Genomic DNA, 15217 nt, shown 5'->3' on the forward strand with positions numbered 1-15217 from the left:
TTTTAGCATCAATTGGTGCCACACCTAAACTTCCCCTAATATACTCATTTTTAATTTTATCCTTTTTTGTCACTCCACTCATCCATCTAAGCATTCTCATTTCCACCACATGCATTCGTTGTTCCTCTTTATTTTTCACTGCCCAACATTCAGTTCCGTACATCATAGTCGGTCTTATGGCTGTTTTATAGAATTTTCCCTTCAACTCCATTGGAATTTTCCTGTCAACTTCATTGGAATTTTCCTGTCACACAGCACACCACTCGCTTCCTTCCACTTCATCCACCCAGTCCTAATTCTACTGCATGCATCTCCATCTATTTCTCCATTACTCTATAATACCGATCCCACGTACTTAAAACTATTGCTTTTTACAATCAGTTCGCCATCCAAAGATATCATTTTATTTGTAGTAACTCCATCTTTAAATGAACATTGCAAATACTCTGTCTTTGTCCTACTAAGTTTTAAACCTTTTTCCTCCAAAGCTTGTCTCCACTGTTCCAGTTTTTGTTCTAAGTCTCTTTCACTATTTCCTACTAACACGACATCATCAGCATACATTAAGCACCATGGAATGTTACCCTGTAGTTTCACTGTTATCTGGTCGAAAACTAATGAGAATAAATACGGACTAAGCACCGAGCCTTGATGCAATCCTACTTTCATATGAAATTGATCAGTTTCTCCCACACCTGTCCTAACACTAGTCGTTACTCCCTCATACATATCCCTCACAACCTTTACATATTCACCACGGACTCCTTTCTTATTGAGTGCCCACCCCGAGAGATTCTGTGGTGGGCACTCAATAAGAATCTTATTGAGTGCCCACCACAAAAGATTCTGTGGTGGGCACTCAATAAGACTCCTTTCTTATTGAGTGCCCACCACAGAATCTCTCGGGGTGGGCACTCAATAAGAAAGGAGTCCGTGGTGAATATGTAAAGGTTGTGAGGGATATGTATGAGGGAGTAACGACTAGTGTTAGGACAGGTGTGGGAGAGACTGATCAATTTCATGTGAAAGTAGGATTGCACCAAGGCTCGGTGCTTAGTCCGTATTTATTGTCATTAGTTGTGGACCAGATAACAGCGAAACTACAGGGTAACATTCCATGGTGCTTAATGTATGTTGATGATGTCGTGTTAGTAGGAAACAGTGAAAGAGACTTAGAACAAAAACTGGAACAGTGGAGACAAGCTCTGGAGGAAAGTATAGTTTTATTTACCTTTGTTTTAATTGTCTTTGAGAACAATGTTGATTTAATTAGCATCGTTAGTAATACACTATAATTCCTGGCATGATTTTAGCTGCTACAACTTTTTCATCACTATTTTCTGCTGTTTGCACTGCTCGATGTTCTGATACGTGCACATGAATTGTATACAGATCTGAGCTAATCCTACCTACTAACTTTCTGGGTACTCCTATTTCCACCATTACCTTCCACAGTGTATCCTTGTTTACAGAGTCATACGCTTGTTTATAATGTACATAAAGATATTTTTGATGTTATTAATCTTCGCAGTAGAATAATCGACGTAAGTTTGTAGGTTCTATGAATTAATAATATTCCTCTATAGTTCTTACATACACATTTATCTCCCTTTTTGTGGACGAGTACTATGTGACTTTTTCACAATTACATTGGGGTCAATCTTTTATCTATATTTGGGTGTCATATGCAGCAGCTTAACTTTTAAACCTTTTTTATTAATACCAATATTAGGTACACTATGCATTTGCAATTTATTTAAATTTTTGCAATTGATTATTTCTGTTTTAACTTCATTATTATTATTATTATTTAAATATATTGACGATTTATGTAATTTTAGTAAATTGGATTGTTACTGTTTTGTTTTTTTGACTATTTATGTATTTATAAGCTTTGTCGATAAAATTGTAAAATTTTTCATGGCAATAAAGCATATTTCTATTCTATTCTATAATCCAAGTCAAGTGGTCCAAAGGTGGTTGCTTGACTATTCTCAATATTTTTTATTTTTCTACCTTTTAAACTTCAGTCTATATGCAAAATTGCATTCATTTTATTTTTAAAAAATTTAGTTTGCCGATGACGGCCATTTTTGTTAAAGCGTGTCGATCATTTTCACGGAAAACATGGCTTCGCTCTTTAGCCAATATTTTTACTGATATTTGTCTTAGAACAATAAGTCAAAAACCAAACTTTTTAGAAAAGTATGCTCTAAAAAATTGTCTGTAGCATAATTTAATTTTAAACTACCCGTAAAGCCTTAAATGAACCTCAAAATTGGAAAAGGTAAACTGATAAAATTTCATTTTCAGCATTTTTTTAACAGCATAAGGCAAGCCGATAATAGTTTGTAATTTTTTTCTTGAAAAGACATACCTACATACTTTAAAGAAAAAAAAGTTTGAGCTTTGAGACTTTTTTTTCAAAAAAAAATCTTAAAAATGTAATTTTTTGAAAAATCTCAAAGTTTGACCCCTTATATCCCTGATGGCCACGGATGAAAAAATTTGAAATTTGGCTGAATGTTAGCCCCTAGCAAGTAGAATAAGAAGTAAAAGTTTGGAGTTGCAAACTTACGTCATATAGGAGTAACAGGCCTGAAAAATGGTCAAAAATCAAAATGGTCAAAATTTGAGCGTTTGCGGACAGGGTAATTAAAATTCAAATAAACTGTCTAATGAAATAAAAATTAATGTATTTTTACCAGATTTCACAATTAATACAGATTTATACTGGGTGGGCCAAAGAAAAGTGTCCACCTCGATATTTGGCAATAGTTACCTATTAGATATTAAGGAAATGCCGAAATAGGTCCATTTTTCTTTTTATTATATTGCAACTTTTTGGGATACACTTCATACTACGTGACGTCATCCATCAGAGCGTGATGACGTAATCTATGATTTTTTTTAAATGGAAATAGGGGTCTTGTGACAACTAAAAATACATTGTACTGCTGTCAGAAAATAGAAAAAATAAACTTAAAAAAAATAAATTTTAAAATTATTTTTTGGCCACCCTGTATAAATAATTATATTATTGTTTATACTACCGAACAGAGAATTGAACACTCTTTCAAATGAGATAACATACGACTCCTATTGCCATTGAAAAAATCATCGATTATGTCATCACGCCCAGATGGATGACGTCACTGACGATGACACGTCATGGAGACGTATGAAGTATATATAAAAAAATTGTAATTTAAAAATAAAAATCGACCTGTGTCAGCATTCCCTTAAAATCTAATAACTGCCAAATATCTAGCTGAACTCTTTTCTTTGGCCCACCCTGTATAAATTTGTATTCATTGTGAAATCTGGTGAAAATAGATTAATTTTTATTTCATTAGACAGTTTATTTGAATTTTAATTACCCTGCACGCAAACGCTCAAATTTTGACCATTTTGATTTTTGACCATTTTTTCAGGCCTGTAACTCCTATATGAGGTAAGTCTGCAACTCCAAATTTTTACACCTTATTCTACTTGCTAGGGGCTAACATTCACCCAAATTTCAAATTTTTTCATTTGTGCCCATCAGAGATACAAGGGGTCAAACTTTGAGATTTTTCAAAAAATTATGTTTTTGAGATTTTTTTTTTGAAAAAATTTACTCAAATCTCAAATCTCAAACTTTTTTTATTTGAAGTATGTACGTATGTCTTTTGCAGAAAAAAATTACAAATCATTATGGGCTTGCCTTATGCTGTTAACAAAATGCTGAAAATGGAATTTTATCAGTTTACCTTTTCAAATTTTGAGGTTCATTTAAGGCCTTAAGGGTAGTTTGAAATTAAATAATGCTATAGGCCGTTTTTTTAGAGCCTACTTTTCTAAAAAGTTTGGTTTTTGATTTATTGTTGTAGGGCAAACATCAGTGAAAATATTTGCTAAAGAGCGAAGCCATGTTTTCCGTGAAAATGTGGCCGTTTCCACTTTAAAAAAAATGGCCGTCATCGGCAAACTAAATTTTTTAAAAATAAAATGAATGCAATTTTGTAGTCTCTATAGACTGAAGTTTAAAAGGTAGAAAAATAAAAAGTATTAAAAATAGTCAAGCAACCAACTTAATTTATATTGGACCACTTGGCATGGATTGACCCATTGGCATTGGAATTTCTCCTCTTTGTCATATTTTTTTATGTCTAATATCTTCATGTATGGGAAACCCTTACTTCTTCTTCAGCTTACCCCATGGTTAAGGGTATACTACCGGCGGAATAAGAAAAATATTAATAATATATCATTGCGGGGATTATAGAATTATTTAGTTAAGCCTTAGCCAACTGTTTTTTGTTCCATTTCGTTACAATTTTGAATCTGCATGCGATATGTTTGTGGTTTTTTTATTGAAAGAAATTTAAAATCATTATGTATAGAAAAATTTCCACTGATTTGAAATTTTCTATTTTTCAGATTATAGATCATTTCAAATCAGCTCTGTACAATATGGATATAAAGTTTAAGAATAGAATAGTTTATCATAGATTGAATAGAAGACTTTGAATAGACTTGAAGATCTTCAAAGATGCTAAGTGAGCCAAACCAAATACATATATTTTAATTTAATTAATAATATTTTATAGTCTAGTAGGGAACTGTGGTAAAATATTTTGATGAAAAACATATTATATGCTTTGTATATGAATATTATTTCGAAGCTATTTTCTTGTGGCATGTTAATACAATTTAAGTACTATTTTTAATGGGAATTAGCCATACTTTTACTTTAAAATAAGATACGTTTATTGTAACGTTTCGATTTACACTTCGGAAATCGTTTCAGAATATGTCGAAACGTCAAAATAAACCTATTATAAAGTATAAATCAGTACAAATTACTGCGTATGCAGATGATGTCGCTATAATTAGTAGGAGTAAGCAACGACTAATGGAAGTGTTTAAGAAAATGGATCTGAGGCACGAAAAAGTGGGCTTAAAATAATCGGAATTCGTAATATTCTTCTCCAACAGAATATTTCAGTGGCATCTGTCTTTCCTTTTTCTGTATGTCTTAGGGTCCAATATTCACATCCGTATACATATAATATATGTATAAGTTGAAGGATGAAGTTAGTTTTCAATCCTAATAGCAAAATTAATAATATTGAAAATATTAAAAATATTACTAAAAGATTTTTAAATTGAAAACTTATTGGTACATTTCCCTGGTGACACCTCCAAGGCTTCTACAATTTGCAAGCCAAATGGATGCTGCAGGGAAGACAAAGGGAAGGAATTCTACACTATACAATTCACATCCCCCGTCTGCAGCTCGGTAAAGTTTCAACGGAAAATGCACCTGGTTACTCTACGGAGTAATACGACTATAAAATAAAAATGTAGGGGAGAGTGGTCTATGCTGGGACATGGTTCATAGTGGGACAAATGACCTGGCAACCTTGTAAATTGCGTCGAACACCTCAAATCACTTGTGTTGAGTCATATGTTCAGACACGTTGTGTTTTGTGATTAATTTGCGGTTTCCGGTCGATAATAAGAGAAATATTTAATATTTTCAATAAAAAGGTAAGTAAATATATGTCATTTCTACATTTAGAGTCAAATAATTTCGTTTATAACTTTTTTATTAGTAAATATTTTAAAAACATACTTAGTATGTTTTGAGGTTATGATATGAGAGAGTAGATCGGCTAGTAAATATTTGTTTTCGTGTTGCCAATTTTAAGTAATCAGTTAGAATTTATTTTTCGTGGAATGGTTCATACTGGGAAATATCTATGTGGTGCATATTGGGACATCTAAAAAAGTGGTCTATACTGGGACGCATGTAAATAGTGTATGTTTTAAGCGTTTTTCTGATGATTTTTATTTAAAAGTAGGTTTCTAATTAAAAATTTGGAACTTTTGTATATTTAAAACATATCAATGTTGCCAAATTGAATAAAAAACAATTAAAGATGATAATTTTTATATCTTGTTTAATTTTGTTACAGATTTTTTAACAATGCCTAAGTGGGCGAGGGGAAAGCTACAAGATCATTATGAAGATAGTGCGATACTTCACTTGGAAAGAGCAAACCAGATAAAGAAAGCTGTCCTACAAGTAATCAGCGGTCAGAAAACCTTAAGAGAAGCAGCAGAAATAAACTCTATATCAAAATCGGCTTTGCAGCGTCATGTTTCAAAATATAAGTCTCTCTCAGGTGATGAAACAGAGAAGTATGATTTTACACAAAAACATGGGTATAAATCCGTATTTACTGAAGCACAAGAAGCTATGTTGGCACAATATTTACTTGATGCCTCTTATATGTGCTACGGTTTAACTGAAAGAGAGACTAGAATTTTGGCTTATTCTTTTGCCATCACAAATTCAATTGTTATACCAGACTCTTGGAATTTAAACGGTGCTGCTGGGACTGAATGGATGAAAAATTTCCGACATCGTAATTCGCGGTTGAAGTTACGCACACCGGAAGCTACCAGTTTGTCTCGTGCGACAAGCTTTAACAAACACAATGTTAGTGAGTTTTTTAAAAATCTAACGAGTGTGCTTCAAAAGTATAAATTTTGTGCAAGTGACATCTATAATTTAGACGAGACCGGAGTTACGACTGTTCACAAGCCTCCAAAGATATAAGCGCAAAGTGGTTGCAAACAAGTCGGAAAAATCACTTCGGGAGAACGAGGTATTTTAGTAACAATGTGTTCTGTAATATCTGCAAATGGTACTTTTATTCCACCATTTATGGTTTTCCCAAGAAAAAAATTTATCCCAAAAATGTTACAACACGCTCCTCCTGGTTCTGGTGGTTCCGCATTTCCTTCAGGTTGGATGACTGCGAACACGTTTTCAGAATGTTTGGATCATATTATCAAACATACTAACTGCTCTCCTGCTAAAAAGATATTAATTATATTGGACAATCATGAAAGCCATTAAGCAGTTGATGTTTTAAAGAAAGCAAAAGATAATGGCATAGTATTATTGACCATACCACCACACTGCAGTCATCGGCTGCAACCTTTGGATGTTTCCTGCCATGGGTCCTTCAAGTCATACTACAATAGAGCATCTGATGAATGGATGATTAATCATCCGGGTACACCTTTAACAATTTATAACATAAGTGAAATTGTTGGTAAAGCATTTCCTTTAGCCTTTACCCCAACCAATATCTTAAAAGGTTTCCAGAAAACTGGAATTTGTCCGCTGAATTCCAACATTTTTACAGACCAAGATTTCATGATGTCTTATGTCACAGATCGGCCGTCTGAAGTTGCAGCTTTACCAAATCCAGAACCTCAAAATACTACAACAAACGAAGCAAATACTCCACCCCAGTCATCCACTGAGGTTCATATTGTTCCCATAGAAAAGATATCAGTTGATTCAAATGAAATTAATACTGCCTATTTTGAACCTTCTGATTTATCTCCAGTAGCTGGACCTTCTCATTCTAGAGCATCAATATTAATAACACCCTGAAGTCATTAGGCCTCATCCAAAAGCACCTCCTAGAAAAAATACCACCAAAAGAAAGAAGGGGCAATCACTAGTACTTACAGACACTCCTATAAAAGATAAAATAGAAGAAGAGTATAGACAAAGACAAGAAAAGAAACAGTTAAAAGAAAACAAGAAACAGAAAGTCACAAAACAAGTGTTTGGAGCATTACAAAAAATAGAAACTAAAAAAAATAAGAACATATGTAGTGTAGATTTATTACCTAACAAAAGGTACAAACGCCAATCAAGCTCTGAAGAGTCCGAAACAGACGACGACATGGAATTCAACGCACTTTGTGACGATGAAGACAATGATTTAGAGCCAGATATTCATATTGGCGATTTTGTTATTGTGAAATACCCTACCAAAAAAACTGTTCGCCATTATGCTGGATGTGTTGAAGATATTATTAACGGTGAATATGTGATTTATTTCCTTCGTAAAACATTGGGTAATACATTTACTTATCCCGCGAAAGAAGATATAGACACAATAGAACAAGATAGTATTGTTAGGATTTTACCAAAACCTAGCGCAATAGGTGCAACGGAACGTTCAGCAAATCAGCTACAGTTCCAGTTTGATTTTTCTACATATAAAATGTTTTAAATGCTTTCTGTAATCTTAATTTTTATATAAATAAATTTCTTAATATTTTTAATGTTGATTCCCCATGAACACCTACTTATCTCCTGCTTCAACTATATGGTCCCAGTATGGACCATATGTGTCCCAATATAAACCAATAGGAGTCCCACTATGAACCAATATTGGTCCATACTGGGACAAATGGTTCATACTGGGATAATGATTATGCAGTCCTTTCTATTAACTTTATCTAAAATTCCAATTGACACATAATCGAGGATATTCAAAGCAGTGATTTTATACGTTCAAGCCTTTAGAAAAATAAGAGATGCAACCGAAAGACTGAAATGTTCAAAAGTGTCCCACTATAGACCACCCTCCCCTATACCATTTTTATTCAGTTGCAATGCGAGGACAAAACAATCTTACTTTTCAATTAGAATACGGAGCGCAGTCCAGTCCTCTGAATCGCGATTTTCGGCTCTTATTGGAGCCTCATCGGAAAGAACGTAGGCACTATTCTCCGTGCCCTAATTGACCAGCGTCGAGAGTTTCCCCCACCCATTGCAACCGAAGTGGAGGTATTAGGTGACTAGCGTGATCTGGCAATTGAAAGATGAAGTTAGTTTTCAATCCTAATAGCAAAATTAATAATATTGAAAATATTAAAAATATTACTAAAATATTTTTAAATTGAAAACTTATTGGTACATTTCCCTGGTGACACCTCCAAGGCTTCTACAATTTGCAAGCCAAATGGATGCTGCAGTGAAGACAAAGGGAAGGAATTCTGCACTATGCAATTCACATCCCCCGTCTGCAACTCGGTAAAGTTCCGAGGAAAATGCACGGAAAATGCACCTGGTTACTCTACGGAGTAATACGACTATAAAATAAAAATGTATACCATTTTTATTCAGGGTGGGAGAAACTCTCGACGCTGGTCAATTAGGGTATGGAGAACAGTGCCTACGTTCTTTCCGATGAGGCTCCAATAAGAGCCAAAAATCGCGATTCAGACTGCGCTCCGTATTCTAATTGAAAAGTAAGATTGTTTTGCCTTCGCATTGCAACTGAATAAAAATGGTATACATTTTTATTTTATAGTCGTATTACTCCGTAGAGTAACCAGGTGAATTTTCCGTTGGAACTTTACTGAGCTGCAGACGGGGGATGTGAATTACATAGTGTAGAATTCCTTCCCTTTGTCTTCACTGCAGCATCCATTTGGCTTGCAAATTGTAGAAGCCTTGGAGGTGTCACCAGGGAAATGTACCAATAAGTTTTCAATTTAAAAATCTTTTAGTAATATTTTTAATATTTTCAATATTATTAATTTTGCTATTAGGATTGAAAACTAACTTCATCTTTCAATTGCCAGATGATGCTAGTCACCTAATACCTTCACTTCGGTTGCAATGGGTGGGAGAAACTCTCGACGCTGGTCAATTAGGGTATGGAGAACAGTGCCTACGTTCTTTCCGATGAGGCTCCAATAAGAGCCGAAAATCGCGATTCAGAGGACTGGACTGAGCTCCGTATTCTAATTGAAAAGTAAGATTGTTTTGCCTTCGCATTGCAACTGAATAAAAATGGTATACATTTTTATTATTATATGTATAAGTATTCAGTATTGGGAATATTAAGCAATTGATCAACCTCGTTTTTAGAGTTCGTGAAATTTGAGAATCTTTCCATATATTGGCCATCTTTCCTAAGGTGACTTTTACAACTACGTTTTACTTCTTCCTGTAGTGACCCTGTGCTTGTGATTAATGATCCCACATATAAATATGAGCTCACAATCTCAAACCGGTGAATGATTCATCATCATTAAATCTTCGCTTATGCACTGCTGGACATAGATCTCCCTCATAATTTTCCATCTATTTCGATCTTGTGCCTCTTGCATCCAATTCCTATGACAACGTTTTAGATCATTAGTTCACCGGTTTGCTAAACGACCTCTGCTTCGGTAGACATCATCTCTTGGTCTCCATTTCCATGATGTTTCATGGTCAATGATTATGTGTGACTAATTTTATGTAGTCTATCTACTATTATAATCCTTGAATTTAATATGTTTAACTGCAGACCAAATATTTGACATTCGTTTTCAACCAGTCATATGAGATCAATTAAGTATCCTTAACTACCTATTGGCAAGAAGGGCTGTGTCAGTGCAAAACGTCGGTTGTTTACTTTTCGGCCATTTATTGAGATGCCTTTTTCTTATGCTCAATCGCTCTTCTCATAATTTGTTCCCCATATATATTAAATAATTATGGATAGAGTATATAGCCTTGTCTGGCCCCTTGTTCTGGATGGAATTTGTTCGAGAGTGTGCCACTTTAAGTGTTCCAGTAGTGTGTTCGTATAGTTCAATTATAAACGAAATTAAGGGTTGTGGTATGCCTACCTCTTTTAGCATCTGCCATAAGTGTTGCCATTTTACCCTGTTGAACGCTCTGCGAAAATCTATAAAACAAATGTATAGTGGGATATTGAATTCCCTAGATTTTTCGGACCTTCGTATTTAAACATATCTTCTTCTTGGTGCCTATTCGTCTCGAATATTGGCGATCATTCCGGGTATAGGGCTTTTCATTCACAGTCATTTGTTTCGAGCTTCTGTCATGTGTCATTTAATATTAATATATCTACGTCATACGTTATTGGTATTGCCAATGATATAAACCAAAGACGTATGACGTAGATATATTAATATTATGTGACACCTGACAGAAGCTCGAAACAAATGACAATCGATGAAAAGCCCTATAGAGCTTTTCATCGATTGTCATTTGTTTCGAGCTTCTGTCATATGTCACATAATTTTAATATATCTACGTCGTACGTCTTTGGTTTGTATCATTGGTATATACCAATAACGTATGACGTAGATATAGTAATATTATGTGACACATGACAGGAGCTCGAAACAAATGACTGTGAATGAAAAGCCCTATTCCTTTTCTCATGATCATCTTTCAGTGCGTCACAGTTTTTTGATTTCTTTCTAACGCATTAAATTGTATGTAACAGAAAAAAAGGCACGTCGGTGATTACATTTCGTCGGTGACATTTTTAAAACATTTCTTCTAGTTATTCTAGTTGTCGATAGATGGCGCCATAATAAAAAAATAATATTTTTTTAATTAGATAATAATATTACAAATATAATCTGTATAATTTATAAAACTATACAAATCAAAGAAAATACCATTTTATAAATGCAAGAAATACATTTGATTTGTTTTTATTCCAAATTGAAAATAAAATGTGACAACTGTCAGATTGAACTAAAATGTCATGTTAGAATAAATGTCATAAATGTGTATTATCACGGACTTACCCTTTTTCCTATCATTTGTGACGCACTGAAAAATGATCATGAAAAGGACAATACAATTATTTTATTAATTGATGCTTTTAAGATTAGTTGTTGTTGTGGAGAACCATTTTCTCATTTTTTTAACCATGATATTCTTCTTCTCACAATTCCTTGCTCTACGGATACTTTGCCTTAAAGAATTATTTTCAGTAATCTGTATTTAGTGCCGTTTCTCATTATGTGTCCAAGATATTCTAACTTTCTCCTTTTAATTGTATACATCACTTCTCTTTTTTTCCACATTCTTCGTAGTACGGTCTCGTTGGTTATCTTGCCGTTCATGATATTCTTAGGATTCGCCTGTATAGCCACTTCTCGAAGGCTTCAAGTTTTTGATCCATTCTTTCAGTTGAGTGTCCAGGATTCAATTCCGTACTATAATATTGAGAAGGCTTACTTTTATCTCCAGATTAAGGTTGTGGCTTTTAAAGAGTTTGGTCATGTTGTTGAATGTACTCCTAGCCTTCTCTATTCTACATTTTACCTCTTGTGAGTGAGTGATTTTAAACATACACAAAGTATATATCGATTTGATTTGAAACTGCTTTAAATACTAACACATAAAAATAACATTCATTATCATGAATCATCACATCATTTAATTAATTGCAGAACCGATTCTAGGCGCAAGCATCGACGCCACTCCACCAGCACTGGTGGTCCCGAACAACAATCACATCAACAACAACAACAATAGCTATCAGAGCACCAGTGACTCAGCTGACAGTCCCATCACTTCGCCTCTAGCCACACCCAACAGCCCACAGGATCACTTGATCAACAGCAACGTTGCCAGTCCGTCTGGTCCACCATCTAGCGTGCTAGGACTACGCGAGATGGTGCCGTTGGACGAAGCCGTGCACTATCCGATATCGTTCAAAGAAGAGCCGCTGAAAGAAGAACAGCATAGTTTTTAGGTTATGGACTTTTTGGAAGTATATTCGTAGTTTGTTGTATACTGGAAATGTTTTGTTTGTGGAGAATTATGAACTGTCCTTTTCGAGAAGATATATACAATACACTTACAGTTCGACAGAAATATTTGAAACTGCCAAAGTCGAAACCGATCGAAAATTTTATATTCCCCCTATTGCACTCTGACGCGTGATATGGGTACCCTATCAACCAAATGCTCTTCATGTGGGAGTCATTTGTAATACAACTCCAACATGGTAATCTAACCGTTTCAAGATTCAAGCTAGGATGAGGAGCTCTATTCCTGTTATCTTCTGGTGACTTATCCGCGAAACTAAAATTACTTGCTTGGGTCCCAAGCCACTACTCTGGACTATGCCCAGTTCAGAGACTTAGAGCTCATGTGTTTGGGCTCTACTTGCCCGGGTATTTAGCTTTTTGATTTTTTTTTGGATGGCTTGCGCCGGTTTTTGTTAGTATTTTGTATATTTTTTTTGTTGACTGAAGCCGTTTTTTGTGGTTTTTCAGTAGATGTCTCTGAAAAAAAATCATGATTAGTGGAATCTACTCAGTGTTTGCACGTATCTACGTTGAACAAAACCACTGATTTCGTGCACAATGCATTTTAAAAGCATGTTTACTGTTTGCACCAACGCGTTGAACTGAAGTCCGCTCTACTTGAATTACTACCTGAGTGACATTCGCAGTTTCAGATATTCCTGTACAGTTGTATTTATTTTTAAATAAGCGCTGTACATTTATAATGAAAATGGACAGAGCTCTAGAATATTTTCCATATATGCCTAAAGAAGGTCTTAAATATTTGCGAACAATTTCCAAGCCAACACAAAACATTTTCAAAATTATATAGTACATTAAAAATACCCGTATGTGGTATTTTTCACATATATGTATAACGTTAATAATCATATTGATTGACAAGTAGTTACCTATTTCTTCTGTGTATATATTTTACCTTCACTGTTAAGTTTTTGGTTAGGGTTATTTGTAAAAATGGCGTAAGTAATTTGTCGCGTTCAGGAGACAAAAAAGAGACAGAGCGGTTCCGCAACTGTTGGGAATTCGTTCTCTGCGAACGTGCTACTTGCGGAACGTGTTTCGGAACGGCGCCATAACAGTGAGCTCTTTTTAATTTCGCTACCTCCGTCCAACGTATGCTACATTTGTGAATTTGTCAATACACTTGTTGAAAGATGGCGTCAAGTACTAATTATCAATTGGAAAATGGCCCAGGCGGTAAACAATCCATGATCTTTGACCATGGTTATAAAGTAAAAAACAATTTATTGTGCAGAGACAAGTATATAACCTCACATATAACAGAAAGTGATATACTGTCACGACTTTAGGGAGCGAAGCGTTCACATAATTTAACTGTTACGGCTCCATCGGGAACTGCTCCTTCACTTTTTTTTCCTGAATGCGACCATTGGATATAATGTTACTGTAAGACTGATATAAGCGTGCTATCAGAAATTCTGTGCCTTGTTTAATGCCAATTTGTACCATAAAAGGGACATTTTTTACTGGTTATGTCTAAATGGCGAGTGAAGATTATATACTCCGAAGTCAATAATGCCCGGACACACACTTACATACACAATTATTGATGTACAAATAATATTGTCGTGCCTTTGGTAAATTAGGCTCGAAGCTGCGTGAGAGTTGCGAGCAGGCTACGTTTCAGCAGCTGAAGCTGCTGAACTGAAGCTGTCGGTTCAGCAGTACATAAGTTTAATTTATTCACTGCACACTCGAGCTGAGCCGGTTGCAAGTGACTTACAAGCCGGGTGTACCGAGAACACGCCAGTTTCTGCTACGCCGCCACGTGCACGCGGCTTAAAACAAGTTAGGAGGTTTGGCAGTATGTTGTAAACATTCATTCAGTAGACGTTGGCCGCGCGATCGATTTCAACGTAGATACAGAGCTGTTTATTTCTGGCGTATATTGAGCCCGTGAAACCGCTTAAATGTGTATTGACGGGAAACTTGGCTTGAAAACAAACAGTTTGATTGTAGCGTGCACGCAACTTGAAAACACGCAAATGTGCGTCGAGCCTAACAATTTCTTAGTCTTCCATAGACTCATAGTATATAACCTTGAGAAAATAACTTGTAAAAAGCTAATTAGAAAAAATGTATAAACATTTTCAATTTCTTTGCAATCCGAAAATGCAGCAGCAATATACTCGAGTTAAATCGGAGAGTGCAGGAAGAGTCTATTCCGGTTTCGGGTATTTTTTACCCTCATCGGTAATCCCATATCCTTTTCTCTCCGATTTCACCAGGTACCCTGCTTTGGGCCTTTCCGAATTGCAAAGAACGAAATGCCGCAGATGTACTAGAGACATCTACCGAAAAACAATATAAGTTATCAATCGAAGTAGAACAGAAAACGACAATAAATATCGTTCCCATACCACCAGATTGCCAACAGGTGGAATACTTTCTTTGGTTACAACCTCCCGTGATTTTCAAAAATTATAATTAATTAGAAAAGCTTGTGAAATGAAAATTACACGATCTGGTATTTTAGCCATTTCCACAGAATAGCTTACATATAATCTAACTTGTTTGCTATTTTATTAATAAAATGTTTTAACATATTTAAAAACAACTTTTTTATTACCCAGACAAATGTGAGTACCTACATGTTTACATGTTACCAACCAGAGTCATTTTTAATGTAAATTCCATAATCTACTCTAATTATGATTTTACTCGATAGATTTTTTAGCTAGATATTTCTAATAGTTAGTAGATATTCATACCTATATAAATCAGCAGCTGTACTATAGTAATAATTTTTACCAATCTT

General features: G+C 34.9%; 1 protein-coding gene across 13 annotated transcripts in view; it reads left to right on the top strand.

The window, feature by feature from the left end:
- The window catches only part of LOC126892391 (hepatocyte nuclear factor 4-gamma), a 465924-nt gene extending 450908 nt beyond the window's left edge, over nucleotides 1-15016 (top strand). For 9 of the 13 annotated variants that reach the window (XM_050661914.1, XM_050661909.1, XM_050661913.1 and 6 more), the window contains exon 9: nucleotides 12076-15016. In XM_050661914.1, coding sequence (XP_050517871.1) covers nucleotides 12076-12380 — 305 coding nt within the window. In that variant the 3' untranslated portion in view covers nucleotides 12381-15016. Of the gene's footprint in view, nucleotides 1-4422; nucleotides 4542-12075 lie in introns of all 13 variants that reach the window. The other 4 variants (XM_050661910.1, XM_050661915.1, XR_007700813.1 and 1 more) reach the window with 3 other exon arrangements.
- Nucleotides 15017-15217: the final 201 nt, after the last annotated feature.

Source organism: Diabrotica virgifera, chromosome 9, assembly GCF_917563875.1.
Source record: "Diabrotica virgifera virgifera chromosome 9, PGI_DIABVI_V3a".
Lineage (NCBI taxonomy): Eukaryota > Metazoa > Arthropoda > Insecta > Coleoptera > Chrysomelidae > Diabrotica > Diabrotica virgifera.